Below are 16,472 nucleotides of genomic sequence, written 5' to 3' on the forward strand. Positions count from 1 at the left end.
ACTCAGACATACCAAAACAAAGCAAGAATCCTATGTCCAATGTTGTTTCCAAATGGACCCACTGTTTAATGTCGAGTTGTGTAGGGGCATGGTGAATGAAATTGGGCATTTTGGCTTGTTCTCTTACCGTGGTATCATTATTGACAAACTTGCCAGACACAAGGTAGGTAGCATGGAGCAGAGCTGAGCTTTCGTTCCTCTTGCGGTCCAGGTAATGATATAGCATTCTGAAATGTACACATCATGATGGACTCGGTTGTAAAAGGCAGTTTAGGAGGTTAGATCTGGATACACATTGCTTGGCTAAATTGACATGGACCCCAAGAGTGAGACTCAGCCATTTGTATGTCACCTGTTAGCACACACACAGTTTAAAAAAGTATGTTGTCAACAGAGATCTGTGGGATCCATACAAATCAAATTGTATTGGTCACATACACAAGGTTAGCAGATTTTAATGCGAGTGTAGCGAAATGCTTGTGCTTCTAGTTCCGACCCAATTTATGTAGTTTACCCTGAGACTTGCAAGCTCGATCTGGTATGTTATATTCCTATCTTATAGGAAGGAATACTGCTCGAAGTTTCCCCCAACCGACTGTGTAGTCACACAATTTCGGGACCTGATGCAGTCTTAAAACTACACTGCATCATTCGACAATAGCAAGGTGGGCAAGTGATAGCTATCTAGCGTAGCTAGCCTGAGCAGTCAGGTAGCTGACCCGAACAGCTAGTTGGATCGGTCGAGATAGATTAGTTAGCTAAGTGACTTACGATAATATACTGGTCGTTGACAAATTCATCAATATTATCCAAAGAAAGGTCATCTATTGTCCAATGTATGTTGCTATCTATTCGATAGCTCTTTTGCCTCCGTTTCAGGCGGGAACACACCGACGTCACTTACGGTCCTTTATTTACTTCCTGCCACGAGTGTTTGCGCGGGATATGTTCAAGAGTATCAAGCGTTCAGGGTCTGTTGCATAGTATTTGTACAGAATCATAACGACACACAAAGTTGAAGTGATGACAGGTCACCCCATATCACATTGGCACCTTGTTAGATTGTTTTACCAACTATTTTATTAAAACAGATTTTATTGATACCCCACTGAAATACAAAACTGCCATGAGCCTGGGTGACAGTGTCTCCATTTGCAAGATCCACTGTCACCTTCTTGTCAAGGTTGAATAAAGTTGAAACAGAGCTATTTAATAATGAAAGACAAACAAATGCATGATGATAATGTTATACATATACATTATGTTATACATTAACAGTTGTCATAGATGGGCTAAATAAACTCAATAAGAACGTTTTCCCTTCAGCCCAGAAATAATTTGTAGCTGATCATTCTCTTCACCTAAATTGGAAGAAGAGTGTTTGGTTGATTGTTTAATGTTCATGTTTCATGAAAGTAACAGAGTTTGTGAATCTCTACTTGTGGTTGGTGGTCCTCTCATACTCAATATGTGTTGCTTGCTCCACTGCCTTCATGTGAACCATCTTGTACCTTTTCTTCATATCCCTCAGCAAAGTCAAAGCCTCTTCATACTCATCCTTGAAGACGCCCTTGCCTTCTAAGACGTTAGCTATGAAAGAACAGGATTACATACTTAACAAATAATATTACATATAATAAATAGATAGATATTCACTTCCCATGTTATTGATGACAATAAAAAGAGGTTTAGTACTTAGAGGGATTTCGCTGATTGTTTTCCTCTCGTTTATTTGTATGAGCATCTCTTCAACTCTTTCTCCTCTCTGCTTTCTTGGTCTCAGAGATGGTAGATTTCCAATCTGAGAATTAAAGGTTGTTGTTGTTTTATTATTAAATATGGATGACTGACACACAACTCAACAGGTTGAAGCAGATAACACGTGACAGATAAGATCATATGACATTTTCACTAGTAGGCATGTGCTTCGAATGTTATTCACATAGCTCACCCTTTTCTCCTTCTCTTCATATGGCTTCTGCAGGCAATCAAGGTTAGGTTTGGAATCTCTGTAAACTAGGAGATTCTTGAGTTTTTGTTCCAACATTCTCACAGTGTGTTGTAGTCCTGTAGAACACATAAGATTACATTACTTAAGGGAGTGCAGCATTGAAATTGCCCACAATCCCGTTGACTCGTAGGAAAATTCGACTTAAATGATTCATAAAAGGGTCCTCCTCACCAACAGGCTCCACCATGTCTGGATCTGGTTTGGCATCCAATAGCAATTCAAAGCCTCTGAATTTTCCTGGAATTGCATTTGACTCATTTTTCTCCTGAATCTCTTTGACTTCTTCTGTCTCGTCAGATAGCAGATGGTATTCAGATTCATCATGTAAATCTGTCACCTGAGAATAACAAGTTAACTATTATACTCATGTCACCATACTGTACTGTACATTGGCATGTTCAACCAAAGCAAATAACTGTCCTCCTGAATATCATGAAAGAGACCATGCAAATCACCTGCGTCACAAAGAATGACTCTCCATGTTGGAAGGTATCATCTGATGATTCTATTGCATCCTCTATGGCCTCGACTCTATGAGCAGTTCCCATGGATTCCTGTTTATTTTCCTCATCCATTGCGTGTGAGGAGCAGCCAGACTTTTCTGTTGACTTTCTCTCTACTGAGAGAGGATTCGTACAGTGATCTTCAACATGCTTCTCCTCCAGAGAGCCAGGATCAAGTAAGGCAGGACTAGAAGGTTCTTCAAGGAGAATCAATAAAGGCACCTTTGTTACCTTTGGGATTTTGTTTTTTACCTGAAGAAAAATATAAATGTGAATGTTCCTCAATTAGTTTCAAAGTCAAAAGTTAGCCTCTGTTAGACCCGAATGATGTCAGATGCATTGAGTTTGAAACATATTGAAATGAAAAGTAAGACAGTGCACTCAAAAATGTGCAGTTATATCTTACTTCCTAGTTAAATGAGTATGTGCTATGCCAAAATATGGATTAAGAATATTGCATTCAAACCTTTCGTTTTGAGTCAATACATAATATCAAAGGGGGCTTCACAACTTCTGATGTCTTTTTGCGCCTAATTCTAATACCCAACCTTTCCTGGAGAAAGTATGTCAGAAGTGGTGGGTCACCTGGATGGAAATACAATAAATGACAAGAATAAAAAGTTAAAGGCCCAGTGCAATCAAACACTTGATTTCCTGTGTTTTATATATATTTCCACTCTATGAGTTAGGAACAATACTGTGAAATTATAAAAATTCTGATAAATGCCGTTTTAGTGTAACAGCTGTTTGAAAAGACCGCCTGAAATTGCAGCCTGTTTTGGTGGGATGGAGTATTGGCTTTCCTGGTGACATCACCAGGCGGTAAATTAGCCAATAAGAAAGAGAGTTCCAAACCTCTCTGCCAACAGCTAGTTTTAATTTTTCCCCTACCCACTCAGACCACTCCCAGACAGTCCTAGCAAAAATGTTGCTTGAGAAATTGCTCTTTGCTAAGAAGCTATTTTTGGTTATTTGTTTACCATATTAAATGATTTGATATTGAGATTCAAATGGCTGCATTGGAACTTTAATAACATGTCTGTGTTCATACTTAAATAGATTATTTAACAAAAGCTCAAATTCATATCTAATAAAGGCTTCAAATAAATATAGAGAGTCAACATACCACTTCTCTGTGTGGTCAGTGGGTTGGAGTGAATAACAATCTCACTGAGCATAGGAAACAGGGCCACAGACAACAGTGCTTCTTCCTCAACAATCTGGAGGCAATAATGAGACACAAGTGACTCCACTTACTCACAGTATAGTCTTCCCAAATATATTCAGACAATATACAGACCTTATTGTCAGCCAGATTGAGGAAACAAAGCTCTGGTAGTGGCAAACCGTATGCTCCAGAAAATTCCTCAGTGTCAAGGGATATGCGAATGGGGGAATCGTTTTTGGATTGACCACACTCATCCTATAATAGAAAGAACATGCAGAAAAAAGAGCAATAAGTTGCAAGTGTTAGTGTTATAGAGTATGAAGGAGTAATAAAAGAACAAAGAAGTGATACAAATCACCATAACAACTTTGTACCTCTGAACTGTTCTTGATATGTTCATGCTGGTTTTCCGGAACACCGGAGACGGCTAGATTTAAGAAATAGTAAACACATTAATATTGTCCAAAGAAGTGTAAAAGCCAGCTACGTTATTTTAAAAATATAGCATACCAACCATTCATGTATTCAGTCTCTAACCCCTCAAAGAAACGGTGATTCCTGAGGTCCTGTAGGTCACAATTTTGTTTGTGAAACACCTGCTGGTGTTGCAGATATCCCTTCTGTTGCAGGTTCCTCGGCAACACCTCTGGTACCTCTGAGATACGATTCCCTTGCAGGTTTAAATGCTGTAGCCTAAAATGGACATGCCATATTGCTATGGAAGTTTACAGATATATACAGTAGGTATACAGGTAGGTGTGTATTATGCACTGTAATGTATTGGAGTATTTTCTTAATTTACCATACTGTGGACAGTAAAAGTACTAACTTTATAAACAATGACTGACCTTTTCAGGTTGGCAAGGCTGCTGAAGACACCAGAGGACAGCTTATTGTCATCTAGCATCAGCACTTCAAGAGTTTGAAATCGCATGCCATTATCCTTTGCGCTATTCAGTAGGAGTAAATATTAGCTTATTATTCCACATACTTATAGTTTTCATAAAATTACTTTAAGTGTGTATTGTCCATCACTGTTTGCAGGTATTCAGTGCAAACTTGTATAACGAGACAGAATGTAAATCTCTCTTCTTTGTAATTCTATACTGCCACCTAATGGAATGTAGGGTACTACACCATAAACTGTAAGCAGATAACAATTAACAAGAGCCACGTTTCTGAACACTTGCACACCAGGAAGCCACTCATTTCATTCCTGTCGTTAAACCCTGTTGAGTAGGAATATTTCATCAATGACTGGGTGAACTAAACCAGAAAACTGCACCTACCTACAGTAAAAAATTGACTATTTACAATAAAAACAATTTGATTCCAGTAACATAAACTTACCGTTGTGAGGGGCCATGGGGAGGGGCTGCCAGGTTGGGAGGAAGAAACTGAAGTTGATTCCCGGTGAGATGAAGGACTTTCAGACAGGGAAGTAGACCAACGGACATGATGTCATCACCAGACAGATTGTTGTAAGACAAATCCAACACCTGTGCCACATGAAATACAGTTAAACATAATTTAGTTGGGACAGATTAAGGTAATTCCTTCTCAATCCAAGTCAGTGTAGTGATTCAATTAGAACATCTAAAAACATCTGGCTTAAACAATGAATGTATCTGCCTTTCCAATATAGCTTTGCTAACATGTTAATTATGAGAGTACAGGGTATTGTAGAACCATAGTGTCATTTTACCTCCAGGTGAGGGAAGTCTTCCGCATTGAGTGTCACATTGCAGAGGCCATTCAAGGATAGCTCAAGTTCCCTCAGGGAGGGGAATTTACCAAAAGGCTCTGAAACAGAAAATCATTTTTGTTGTTGTTACTTTTCTATTCTGTTTAAATGAACATTTATGTATAAGATGTTAAATAATGAAGAAAAAGCACATAATTACATGATATACCTATGGTAAGACTGTTGTCAGATGCGTTGACATAAGCAACATTCTCAAAATCCAGGAAGTCTTCTGTATTGATCTGTTGAAGAAAGAAAAAAACTTCAAACATTACTGAACTTTATGAAGCTATGTGTCTACCTATAAACTATCTCCCATTGGAATTAAGACTGTTTGAATTCATCCAACACTAAATTAAATGAATCGCTCAAAGAGAAAATCTTACCAAATTCAATCTCTGCTCACTGATGTCAACAGAGCACAGGTCAGATGGCTTGTCCACACAATGCAATGACAACTACGAGGCAATATAAAACCATCTCAAAATAGTTATTTTTATTAACTAATGAAATTAAATATATTATTTCATATATACATTGTTCATTGTTTACTGCATGGATTTGCGATTTTCTGAAAAAGAGTTGTAAAACCAAATGTGTTCTTTGCTTACCAGGAGAGGAGCATCCAATGTGTAGCCAGGAATATCTGATGTCGCACACTCTTCAACCCGTGTGCACTCAGACACAATTGAGTTTGAGGCAAAACTGTTTCCCTCTGATTTCTTAGTTCGTGTATTTTTGTATTTATGTTCCACTGCATTTCGGTGAGCAACCAGCCAGTGACCAGCCCCTAACGAATCAACAGAAAACAAGCACCATGCTGAATAATTTTATTCCAGACAGTCTTGGATAGATTAATCAAATGCCATTCGATAGGCCTATCAGTGAAGTGATAAAACTACAGTGAACAGTGAATACTATTGCTGTTAGAGAGTGGTGAATTCATACCGTTTTTTCGTTGATGAAACAATGGTCGGATGGGAAAACAATTGGCGGGGTAACTGTCTCCCACATCTAATTTGTAGAGTCCGGCTGCAGCCATTAACGTCCACTGTTACATCTACAGCAAGTACCTTTTTGTTGAGCGCTATCCAGATTATTTACACAATTTACAGCCCAAATTGACCTATTTTACCATAACTGTTAATTTACCAGCCAGACATAAAAAACAAACACATTTTTCATGATGTGCGTACATGGATAAACATCCAATCAGTCAAGACTCCGGTATCCTAGCAACACGTCAACAAGTCGGGACTACATTCCCTCCAGCTGTTGGCAGTATAGAATGTTTTGGTCTCTTTTGCCGCCACTGACTTTCACACAACATGGGTGTATTCAGTACAGCAATTATGTTGTAAAACGTTTAGCAACAGACACGTTTACTCCAAATGGAAATGTGCAAATTTGCAACAAAAACGAGAGTTTCAATTGGACAAATTCATGTTGGTAGCGGTGTTGTTCCATATGCTCTGTTTGCCCCCGTTTGGTTCTTCAACGGTAAACGGTTTCCGTTGCAGGACGTAATGAATACACCCCAGACGAGCTACGTACGCTGTTATTTCACGACACGCTTCCACATTTAACAGCGAAAGGAAAAATAATAATAATAAATAGTTTTAGAGGTAGCTAACGCTATGCTCGTTTTAACTGGGTCTCACGACTCAACGGTGTGATTTGTAGGCTAAGAAGCCTGCTCCTGTAAGTATGTGTTCTGGCTTATAACGACGTCGACGTAGTATACCATCTTTTTGCATGTAAAATGGCTTGATGATTTACTTGAATGTAAGCTAGCAGTCGTGCGAAGCGTTTATCCGATTCAACCTATACGCCTTACTTTCATGTCAAGGGAATAAATATAGTGAATTTAGTGGCTCAGGTGATATGTCATGTGTGTTTGAAGTAATCCCTCTGTTAGTAGGAACCAGCAATTTCAGCTATGGGGAACACATCATCAAGGAGTTATTTACCAGGAATCGAAATGCAACCTGCAAAAACAACTCTGTTCAAACAGGAGCAAACTGGGACAAGATACAGAATTCCAGCTCTCATTTACCTAAAAGAGAGTCAGACATTCCTTGCCTTTGCAGAAAAGCGCTCTTCCCTCAGTGACAGTGATGCAAAAAGTATTGTTATGAGGCGAGGAACTCAACAAAATGGATCCACTCAGGTAAATGTCCCCTCCAAATCTAAACACATCACAGTCATAATACACAGTTGAAGGTGTTCATCTTTAATTGAGTTGTTTCATACAGCTTACAGTTTCTACTTGTTAATTTTTGTTTAAATTATTTTCCATTGTTCCCCAGTGGTCAGAATCCCAGGAGCTGTTGTCAGCATGTTTACCAGACCACCGCACCATGAACCCCTGCCCGGTGTATGAGAAGAATACCAAGACTCTATTCCTGTTTTTCATCTGCATTTTAGGGAACACTTCAGAGCACCATCAGATCAGGACAGGCAAGAATAAGGCCCACCTGTGCTACATCACCAGTAATGATGAGGGCCAGAGCTGGAGCCCGACAAAGGACTTGACAGAGAGTGTGATTGGCAAAACGGTCAGAAGGTGGGCTACATTTGCTGTGGGACCAGGCCATGGCATTCAAATGGAGAGTGGAAGATTGATCATACCTACCTATGCCTATTATATCCACTTCAAATGCTTCTCCTTCCCCTTCCCCTTCACGGTACAGCCTCATGCTCTCTCAATATACAGTGACGACTTCGGTCAGACATGGCAAATGGGCAGGATGCTTCAAAGAAAGTCCTGTGAGTGTGAGATGGCAGAGATCATAGACCACGAGGGCAGGAGTCACCTGTACTGCAACGCCCGCCATGGAGGACATAGAGTGGAGGCTCTGAGTGAGAGCAGTGGGGTTTACTATGACAAGCCTCGCTTGGCTCCGAGGTTAGTGGAGCCAGGCCATGGTGGTTGCCAAGGTAGTGTGATTGGCTTCCCTGCCCCTGAGCAAGGTGAAGAGGGCATGGGTGGTACCACATCATCACCACGGGCCTCAGACACGCAAACCTGGCTTCTCTTCACCCACCCGACCAATAAGAGGACGAGGAAAGACTTGGGAGTGTATTTGAACCGTTCCCCACTGCACACGTCAGGTTGGGACCGGCCCTGGATCGTCCACAGTGGACCCAGTGGTTACTCAGACCTGGCCTACAGTGAGGACACTGAGCACTTTGCTTGCCTGATGGAATGTGGGGAGAAGAGTGAGATTGAACAGATTGCTTTTGTGTCTTTTCCACTCAGTGATGTCATGCAGACCATTGATGAGAAAGAAAAGACCTTCTAGGTTTTCGTTAGGGTTGTATTTCAGAAATACACTCTAACTCCAATCAGATTCAGTGGTCAGTAGATGCATTATCATCCCTATACTTTATTAGTATAGAAAAATAAGCAATCTGAAAAGAATATGATCATTTATAACAAAGTCGTTTTGTGTAGAAAAGGCAACTTACACTAAAATGTAATTGAAATGCAATCATAGTTAAATGTGATGTAATCTGTAGATGTGATCATTTTATGAAGTCGGACTATGAACTGCAATGCATGCTGTCATGGGACGACAGTCTATTTAAACAGCATACGTTTGTTACTTAGTTCTGCAATGTAACTCTTTTCACCTCTACATTGATTCAAAGGATTCAGTTCCTCATGCTTGTCAAGCACACTGTGAAGAGAACAACCTGCTCAGCCACAACTCTGCTCCCTGTTGAATGAACAGACATCCCTCGATCATGAAGTTGTTTGTTATCTACTGTGACTCATCTGTTCAAACTGCATGGGCTTCCCAATGCCACACTATCCAACCCTGTCTTTATGCACATTGTATCCCTGTCTGGACAGTTCAAACATTCCCCATAGCATTATAAATGTTATGACTATGTCATTTGTGAATGTTATTGATGTAATTTATGCTGTTGTTCAGACCCTCTGTAATGACAGTGAGCCACTCTGAAAAGTGTCTGCTAAAGGACAGATCAGCTTCATTTGCTGAGAACTCCAATGTGCCAAATTAGATTATTTTTCCCTGTCTCTAAGTAATGCTACAATATTAGTCCTGTCTCAACTATCTGCACAATCCTGTCCCTGCCTGTATCCTTGGCTATGCAGAAAACATATTGTTAATCATTTATGTGAATGGCATGCAGAACTATCTTTTGAAAATAAATGTAAAAAATCTGATAAACTATGTTTAGCTTTTTGATTTACAAAGTGTTGTGAGCAAACAATGTGGTGCAACTGCCTTCCACCTTTATCTCCAGGCCAGGGTTGAACTTATTTAGCAGGTACATGAAGAAATCAGTTTACTTATTAACATGTTATTATCAATTATGTAACAAAAGTGAACAATCTTGCTTTCTTATAAAATACAGTGCATTCGGAAAGTATTCAGACCCTTTGACTTTTTCCACATTTTGTTACGTTACAACCTTATTCTAAAATTGATTAAATGGCTTTTTTTTCACATCATTAATATACAATATACACACAATACCCCATAATTACAAAGCAAAAATAGGTTATAATTTTTTGCAAATTTATAAATAAATAAAAATATTCATATTTACATAAGTATTCAGACCCTTTACTCAGTACTTTGTTGAAGTACCTTTGGCAGCGATTACAGCCTCAAGTCTTCTTGGGTATGACGCTAGAAGCTTAGCACACCTGTATTTGGGGAATTTTCCCATTCCTCTCTGTAGATCCTCTTATGCGCAGTCAGCTTAGATGGGGAGCGTCGTTGCGCAGCTATTTTCAGGTCTCCAGAGACGTTCGATTGGGTTCAAGTCCAGGCTCTGGCTGGGCCACTCAAGGACATTCAGAGACTTGTCCCGAAGCCACTCCTGCATTGTCTTGGCTGTGTGCTTAGGGTTGTTTCCTGTCGGAAGGTGAACCTTTGCCCCAGTCTGAGGTCCTGAGCGCTCTGGAGCAGGTTTTCAACAAGGATCTCTCTGTACTTTGCTCCGTTCATCTTTCCCTCGATTCTGACTAGTCTCCCAGACCCTGCCGCTGAAAAACATCCCCACAGCATGATGCTGCCACCACCATGCTTCACTATACAAGGTTTCCTCCAAAATAGTTCAATCTTGGTTTCATCAGACCAGATAATCTTGTTGAGAATCTGTTTCTCATGGTCTGAGAGTCTTTAGGTGCCTTTTGGCAAACTCCAAGCAGGCTGTCATGTGCCTTTTACTGAGGAGTGGCTTCTGTCTGGCCACTCTACCATAAAGGCCTGATTGGTGGAGCACTGCAGAGATGGTTGTCCTGGAAGGTTCTCCCATCTCCACAGAGGAACTGTCAGGTTCTTGGTCAAATCCCTGACCAAGGCACTTCTCCCCCGATTGCTCAGTTTGGACCGTCAGCCAGCTCTAGGAAGAGTCTTGGTGGTTCCAAACTTCTTCCATTTAAGAATGATGGAGGCAACTGTGTTCTTGGGGGCCTCCAAAGCTGCAGAAATGTTTTGGTACCCTTCCCCAGATCTGTGCTTTGACACAATCCTGTCTGCAAGCTCTATGGACAATTCCTTTGACCTCATGGCTTGGTTTCTGCTCTGACATGCACTTTCAACTGTGGGACGTTATATAGACAGGTGTGTGCCTTTCCAAATCATGTCCAATCAATTGAATTTACCACAGGTGGACTCCAATCAAGTTGTAGAAACATCGCAAGGGTGATTAATGGAAACAGGATGCACCTGAGCTCAATTTTGAGTCTCTTAGCAAAGGGTCTGAATACTTATGTAAATAAGGTATTTCTGTTTTAATTTTTTATACATTTGCAAAAATGTATAAAAACCTGTTTTCGCTTTGTCATTACGGGATATTGTGTGTAGATTGATGAGGAGAAAACATATTTAATCAATTTGAGAATAAGGCTGTAACGTAACAACATGTGGAAAAAGTCAAGGGGTCTGAATACTTTTCGAATGTATTGTATAATAATATAAACTCAGAATACCTCTTCCATAATGCAACGCTGTGTACAGTTTAAGAATAACTACTCATAGTATGTAATAACTACTCATAGCATGGAACAACTACTCATAGCATGGAACAACTACTCATAGCATGGAACAACTACTCATAGTATGTAATAACTACTCATAGTATGTAATAACTACTCATAGCATGGAACAACTACTCATAGTATGTAATAACTACTCCTATTATGTAATAACTACTCATAGCATGGAACAACTACTCCTAGTATGGAACAACTACTCATAGTATGTAATAACTACTCATAGTATGTAATAACTACTCATAGCATGTAATAACTACTCATAGCATGGAACAACTACTCATAGCATGGAACAACTACTCATAGTATGTAATAACTACTCATAGTATGTAATAACTACTCATAGTATGTAATAACTACTCATAGCATGGAACAACTACTCATAGTATGTAATAACTACTCATAGTATGTAATAACTACTCATAGCATGGAACAACTACTCATAGTATGTAATAACTACTCCTAGTATGTAATAACTACTCATAGCATGGAACAACTACTCATAGTATGTAATAACTACTCCTAGTATGTAATAACTACTCATAGCATGGAACAACTACTCCTAGTATGGAACATCTACTCATAGCATGGAACAGCTATGAGTAGCATGGAACAACTACTCATAGCATTGAATAACTACTCACAGCATTGAATAACTACTCATAGCATTGAATAACTACTCATAACAGTGTATTTTTACATCATCTTATCCCATCCCAATAAATTGTGCTTTACAGAGGATGTTTTTTCCTTACATATTTACATAATGAAAAAAATATTTAGACTTCAGGCAAGGTCCAAAGCTGCGTAATGATTAACATTGAACTGTAAGTTTGTTTGAATGTCAACAGCTGGCAGTGGCTTTGTCGACCCAGTCCCATACATGCACAGACCCGTCTACAGCAGCAGAGAGGACAGTCTTAGGTCGACTTGGATGCTAAACATGAGTTGTGACCACAGCTGATGAAGTGTCAAACTGATCCTCAGTCATCATGTGACCACGGTGGACAAAAATAGGCTGGAATTCCACCAACTCTCCAAGAGGCAGCGTTGTAGATTTGCACCATTCCATCAAAACCTAGAAGAGGAGATACATTAAATTGGTAATTGAGGAAAAGTTGCTTTATTATGACAGCCGTTCTAAAAAAGCAAGAACAGCTTTGTTCTGTCCATAAGACATTCAGTAATGTCATTAATCCAACAAAAATGAAAGAGTGACATTGTGCTTACCTGAAACTGCAAGGCAGTTGTCTAAAGCTGGCGCCCAAGTCACCTTCAGGAAGTCATTATCGGTAGTTTTCCTCTGGACATCAAGCTGGGCTTTACTCAAGGGGGCTCTTAGGTCCCTAAGATCAGACACAAACACTTGGCAGGAGGAGGAGAGCCGTGCTACACTACAGGAGGATGGGTCTGATGAGAACAGGTCTGTCAAACACCCATACACCATTGGGCTCCCTCTCTCCCTCCACCTGGGGTTTGCTGAAGAGCTGAAGGCTTCCGTGTGTCCCCCACATACAGGTCACCATTGCAGGCACAAGCGAGAAATACAGTGTCACTCACAAACTGCAGGGAGCTCAGTGCATCTGGACTGTCTGTTTCTGTGATAGAAGGAAACAAAATAACTGTTATAGATGTGTTTCTACACCCAATATCATATTGTAAAGGAAATTATAAATCGACACAGTCCAAAAAGGCTACAATGTATATAAAACAGGTTATTATCTACAGAGTAAAGTGGTTTCCCTGACATCAGCTCAGTCAGTTGAATATCGCTGATCTGAGAGCCATGGAGAATGCTGGGGTTTCCAGTTCATCCGGAGGCTGCCTTGACACCTTTATCTGACGATGCCCTCTTTAGTTGTATGTCTCCAGTACTCTTTATGACATCTATCATTTGACGACAAATCACGCAACAGAAATGTGCTTTCAATGTGGGCAAGACCAATGTGTACTGTGACCTAATCAGGTTGTAAATCATCCATGCCTAGTGGATGTAGCTACAGTATAAAGTGGAGAGTCGATTACACTGTAATACACTGAAAATATGACGAAGAGACAGTAGGTTTACTCACCACAATCACCTCCTCCTAAGTCCCACACCAGGAGCTTGGAGCTGAAGCCATCATTGGTAACGACACAAGAAACAAGAGTTTGAAAGTAAGCCATTTACAGTTTTTTCAAATGCGTACAAGCATTTTTTGGAACAATGTTGTCGATTTTAAAAACAGAGTCCACAAGACACAGAACTCTGTTGCAAAACAGTAAATGTGTTTTCAAAATGTAGTTGCCTTCCTAAAATATAAATAGTAATCGAAACTATATTATACTGTCATAATAGCAAATACATTCATTTAAAAAAATGACTGCCTGCAAAAAGTCTAATGCAACCATACTTATCTCTTGGGTCCATGCAGACAAAAAGACTAATGCAACCATAGTTATCTCTTGGGTCCATGCAGACAAAAAGACTAATGCAACCATACTTATCTCTTGGGTCCATGCAGACAAAAAGACTAATGCAACCATAGTTATCTCTTGGGTCCATGCAGACAAAAAGACTAATGCAACCATACTTATCTCTTGGGTCCATGCAGACAAAAAGACTAATGCAACCATACTTATCTCTTGGGTCCATGCAGACAAAAAGACTAATGCAACCATACTTATCTCTTGGGTCCATGCAGACAAAAAGTCTAATGCAACCATACTTATCTCTTGGGTCCATGCAGACAAAAAGACTAATGCAACCATACTTATCTCTTGGGTCCATGCAGACAAAAAGACTAATGCAACCATACTTATCTCTTGGGTCCATGCAGACAAAAAGACTAATGAAACCATACTTATCTCTTGGGTCCATGCAGACAAAAAGACTAATGCAACCATACTTATCTCTTGGGTCCATGCAGACAAAAAGACTAATGAAACCATACTTATCTCTTGGGTCCATGCAGACAAAAAGACTAATGAAACCATACTTATCTCTTGGGTCCATGCAGACAAAACAAAAAGTGAATCTGTCTTTTAAAAATCCCAGTACATTCTTTGCAGTCACTAAATCATGATGATCAAAATTGGAAGTACAACTATCCAAAGGTGCAGAATTCTGGGTAATTACTGTCCTTTCATGCATATTTCAGGAAACAATTCCATACACATCAAATCAAATATTAATCCTGATAAAAAAAAGAAAAGAAAATAAGCACATTGTGTGCAGGACTTATTCATCACATACCAATTCCATGTATTCCATACATACAGTGCATTCGAAACACCCCTCCCTTTATCCTCATTTTGTTACATTACAGCCTTATTCTAAAATTGATTAATTAAAAAAAAAAATCTTATCAATCTATACACAATACACCATAATGACAAAGCAAAAACAGGTCTAGACATTTTTGCAAATTTATATTATTTACATAAATATTCAGACCCTTTGCTGAGACTCAGGTGCATCCTTTTTTCCATTGATCATCATTCTACAACTTGGAGTCCACCTGTGGTAAATTCAATTGATTGGACATGATTTGGAAAGGCACACACCTGTCTATATAAGGTCCCACAGTTGACAGTAAATGTCAGAGCAAAAACCAAGCCATGAGGTCGAAGGAATTGTCCGTAGAGCTCCAAGACAGGATTGTGTCATGGCACAGACCTGGGGAAAGGTACCCAAAAAACTCTGCAGTATTGAAGGTCCCCAAGAACACAGTGGCCTCCATCATTCTTAAGTGGAAGAAATTTGGAACCACCAAGACTCTTCCTAGAAGAGAGTTCCTATTGCCTAGGTCTTTCCCTATATTGTACATGGTATGAACCTGATGGGATGATTAGAAATGTAGTGCAGTAGTATTTACTGATTGCTGTAAACAGTGAACACAATTGCAGACATTTCTCATCTGATTAAAACAATGTGTTAATATTGTGTAAACAAAACACTTAAGTGTGTTTTGTATTTACTAATGACATTTTGTATTTAAAGTTTTGCAAAAAGTGGTTTAAGATATGCAAGTGAGGTACAAAAAAAAGAAAATGAACAGAAGTTGTGTATATTTGAGCATTTGGCCATTGCTGTTCTGCTATAGATGCGTTTCAACACATATCCCAAAATGACTTGTACGCGATTGAGAAAAACTGTAAGAAGATGAATATTAATGACAGCAAAAGGAAGTTACATAAGCAATGGCTACTATGATCCATCTACCTTGTTCCTGGAATGTGTTTAAGGCAATGAACGGCGCCATCTGAGAAACCTCCAAGGACCACTTTGACATCTCGCACTGCACAAAGACCCTGCACACCTTGAATAGACAGACACCTTGGCAGTCACTGACATTCCAATTCATCACTGATATCGTGAAGTATTTATCATTTCAATCCATTACCTAATTGTCATCAGCAAAGAGCTTCAGAGGCAAAAGCAGCTCTAAAATGTCATTTTTAGATCAACTGTAACCTGCGACACAGATAGCTGTGAGGTAAAGACAAAAGGGCAATAAAACACAATCAATGTTGTTGGTTATAATCCAAATGTACTGCCTTATAACATGGGCCAATTATGAATAGGCCTACCTTTTTCTGTGGTCCATTCAATTACTTTTGTAGGATGTTCAAGTTGATACTCATGAATATTATTGTATCTGAAAGGGAGGTGTATAGGGGCTACTTTGATCTATAACCTAGTCCTATCTACAACGTCCTAAAACGTTACGCCTGTGAATGTACCCCTGTTGTTTTCCTGCAGAGACGTGTGATGTGAAGCATCATTTATGCAACTAAAAGACATCATGGAAGTCTCAACTCACTTTCACAAAATACCTCGTACTTACATTTTCAAAGACTCGATAAACCAGTCATCAAATTCCTTCTCATCCAAGCATGTTTCACCCATCTCGTCCAGGCCTCCTCCACCGCTGAACAACTTCTGTAGTGCACTGCCGGTATTTGGTTAATAGTAGATAAGCAGCCGTGTTGCCACCTACCGGATTGGAGTGTTGGCCACAGTCTAG

At 39.6% G+C, this 16,472-nt stretch overlaps 2 protein-coding genes and 1 pseudogene across 6 annotated transcripts; 1 reads left to right on the plus strand and 2 right to left on the minus strand.

Annotated features, from left to right (window-relative positions):
- Window positions 1-1,057: 1,057 nt before the first annotated feature.
- xrra1 (X-ray radiation resistance associated 1) lies at window positions 1,058-16,423 on the minus strand. 3 transcript variants are annotated; one of them, XM_036967836.1, is made up of 18 exons: window positions 16,293-16,423; window positions 15,668-15,764; window positions 6,038-6,216; window positions 5,813-5,884; window positions 5,596-5,668; window positions 5,388-5,485; window positions 5,033-5,181; window positions 4,531-4,632; window positions 4,197-4,375; window positions 4,057-4,109; window positions 3,815-3,937; window positions 3,641-3,734; window positions 2,981-3,099; window positions 2,467-2,766; window positions 2,183-2,348; window positions 1,952-2,067; window positions 1,696-1,801; window positions 1,058-1,590 (listed from the first exon to the last, which is right to left on the minus strand). In XM_036967836.1, the coding sequence occupies exons 2-18, from the start codon at window positions 15,735-15,737 to the stop codon at window positions 1,436-1,438; spliced, it is 2,154 nt and encodes a 717-aa protein (XP_036823731.1). In that variant the 5' UTR covers window positions 15,738-15,764; window positions 16,293-16,423; the 3' UTR covers window positions 1,058-1,435. The 3 variants fall into 3 exon arrangements, with proteins under 3 accessions (XP_036823731.1, XP_036823730.1, XP_021446984.1); XM_036967835.1 differs by having other exon boundaries at window positions 15,668-16,420; XM_021591309.2 differs by lacking the exons at window positions 15,668-15,764; window positions 16,293-16,423 and adding an exon at window positions 6,375-6,676.
- On the plus strand, window positions 6,782-9,830 carry neu3.1 (sialidase 3 (membrane sialidase), tandem duplicate 1). 3 transcript variants are annotated; one of them, XM_021591311.2, is made up of 3 exons: window positions 6,782-7,127; window positions 7,345-7,596; window positions 7,736-9,830. In XM_021591311.2, exons 2-3 carry the CDS (start codon window positions 7,366-7,368, stop codon window positions 8,729-8,731), a joined length of 1,227 nt encoding a protein of 408 aa, XP_021446986.1. In that variant the 5' UTR covers window positions 6,782-7,127; window positions 7,345-7,365; the 3' UTR covers window positions 8,732-9,830. The 3 variants fall into 3 exon arrangements, with proteins under 3 accessions (XP_021446986.1, XP_036823732.1, XP_021446985.1); XM_021591310.2 differs by having other exon boundaries at window positions 6,783-7,127; window positions 7,348-7,596; XM_036967837.1 differs by having other exon boundaries at window positions 6,782-7,596.
- LOC110510035 lies at window positions 11,355-14,812 on the minus strand (annotated as a pseudogene).
- Window positions 16,424-16,472: the final 49 nt, after the last annotated feature.

Source organism: Oncorhynchus mykiss, chromosome Y, assembly GCF_013265735.2.
Source record: "Oncorhynchus mykiss isolate Arlee chromosome Y, USDA_OmykA_1.1, whole genome shotgun sequence".
NCBI classification, from domain to species: domain Eukaryota; kingdom Metazoa; phylum Chordata; class Actinopteri; order Salmoniformes; family Salmonidae; genus Oncorhynchus; species Oncorhynchus mykiss.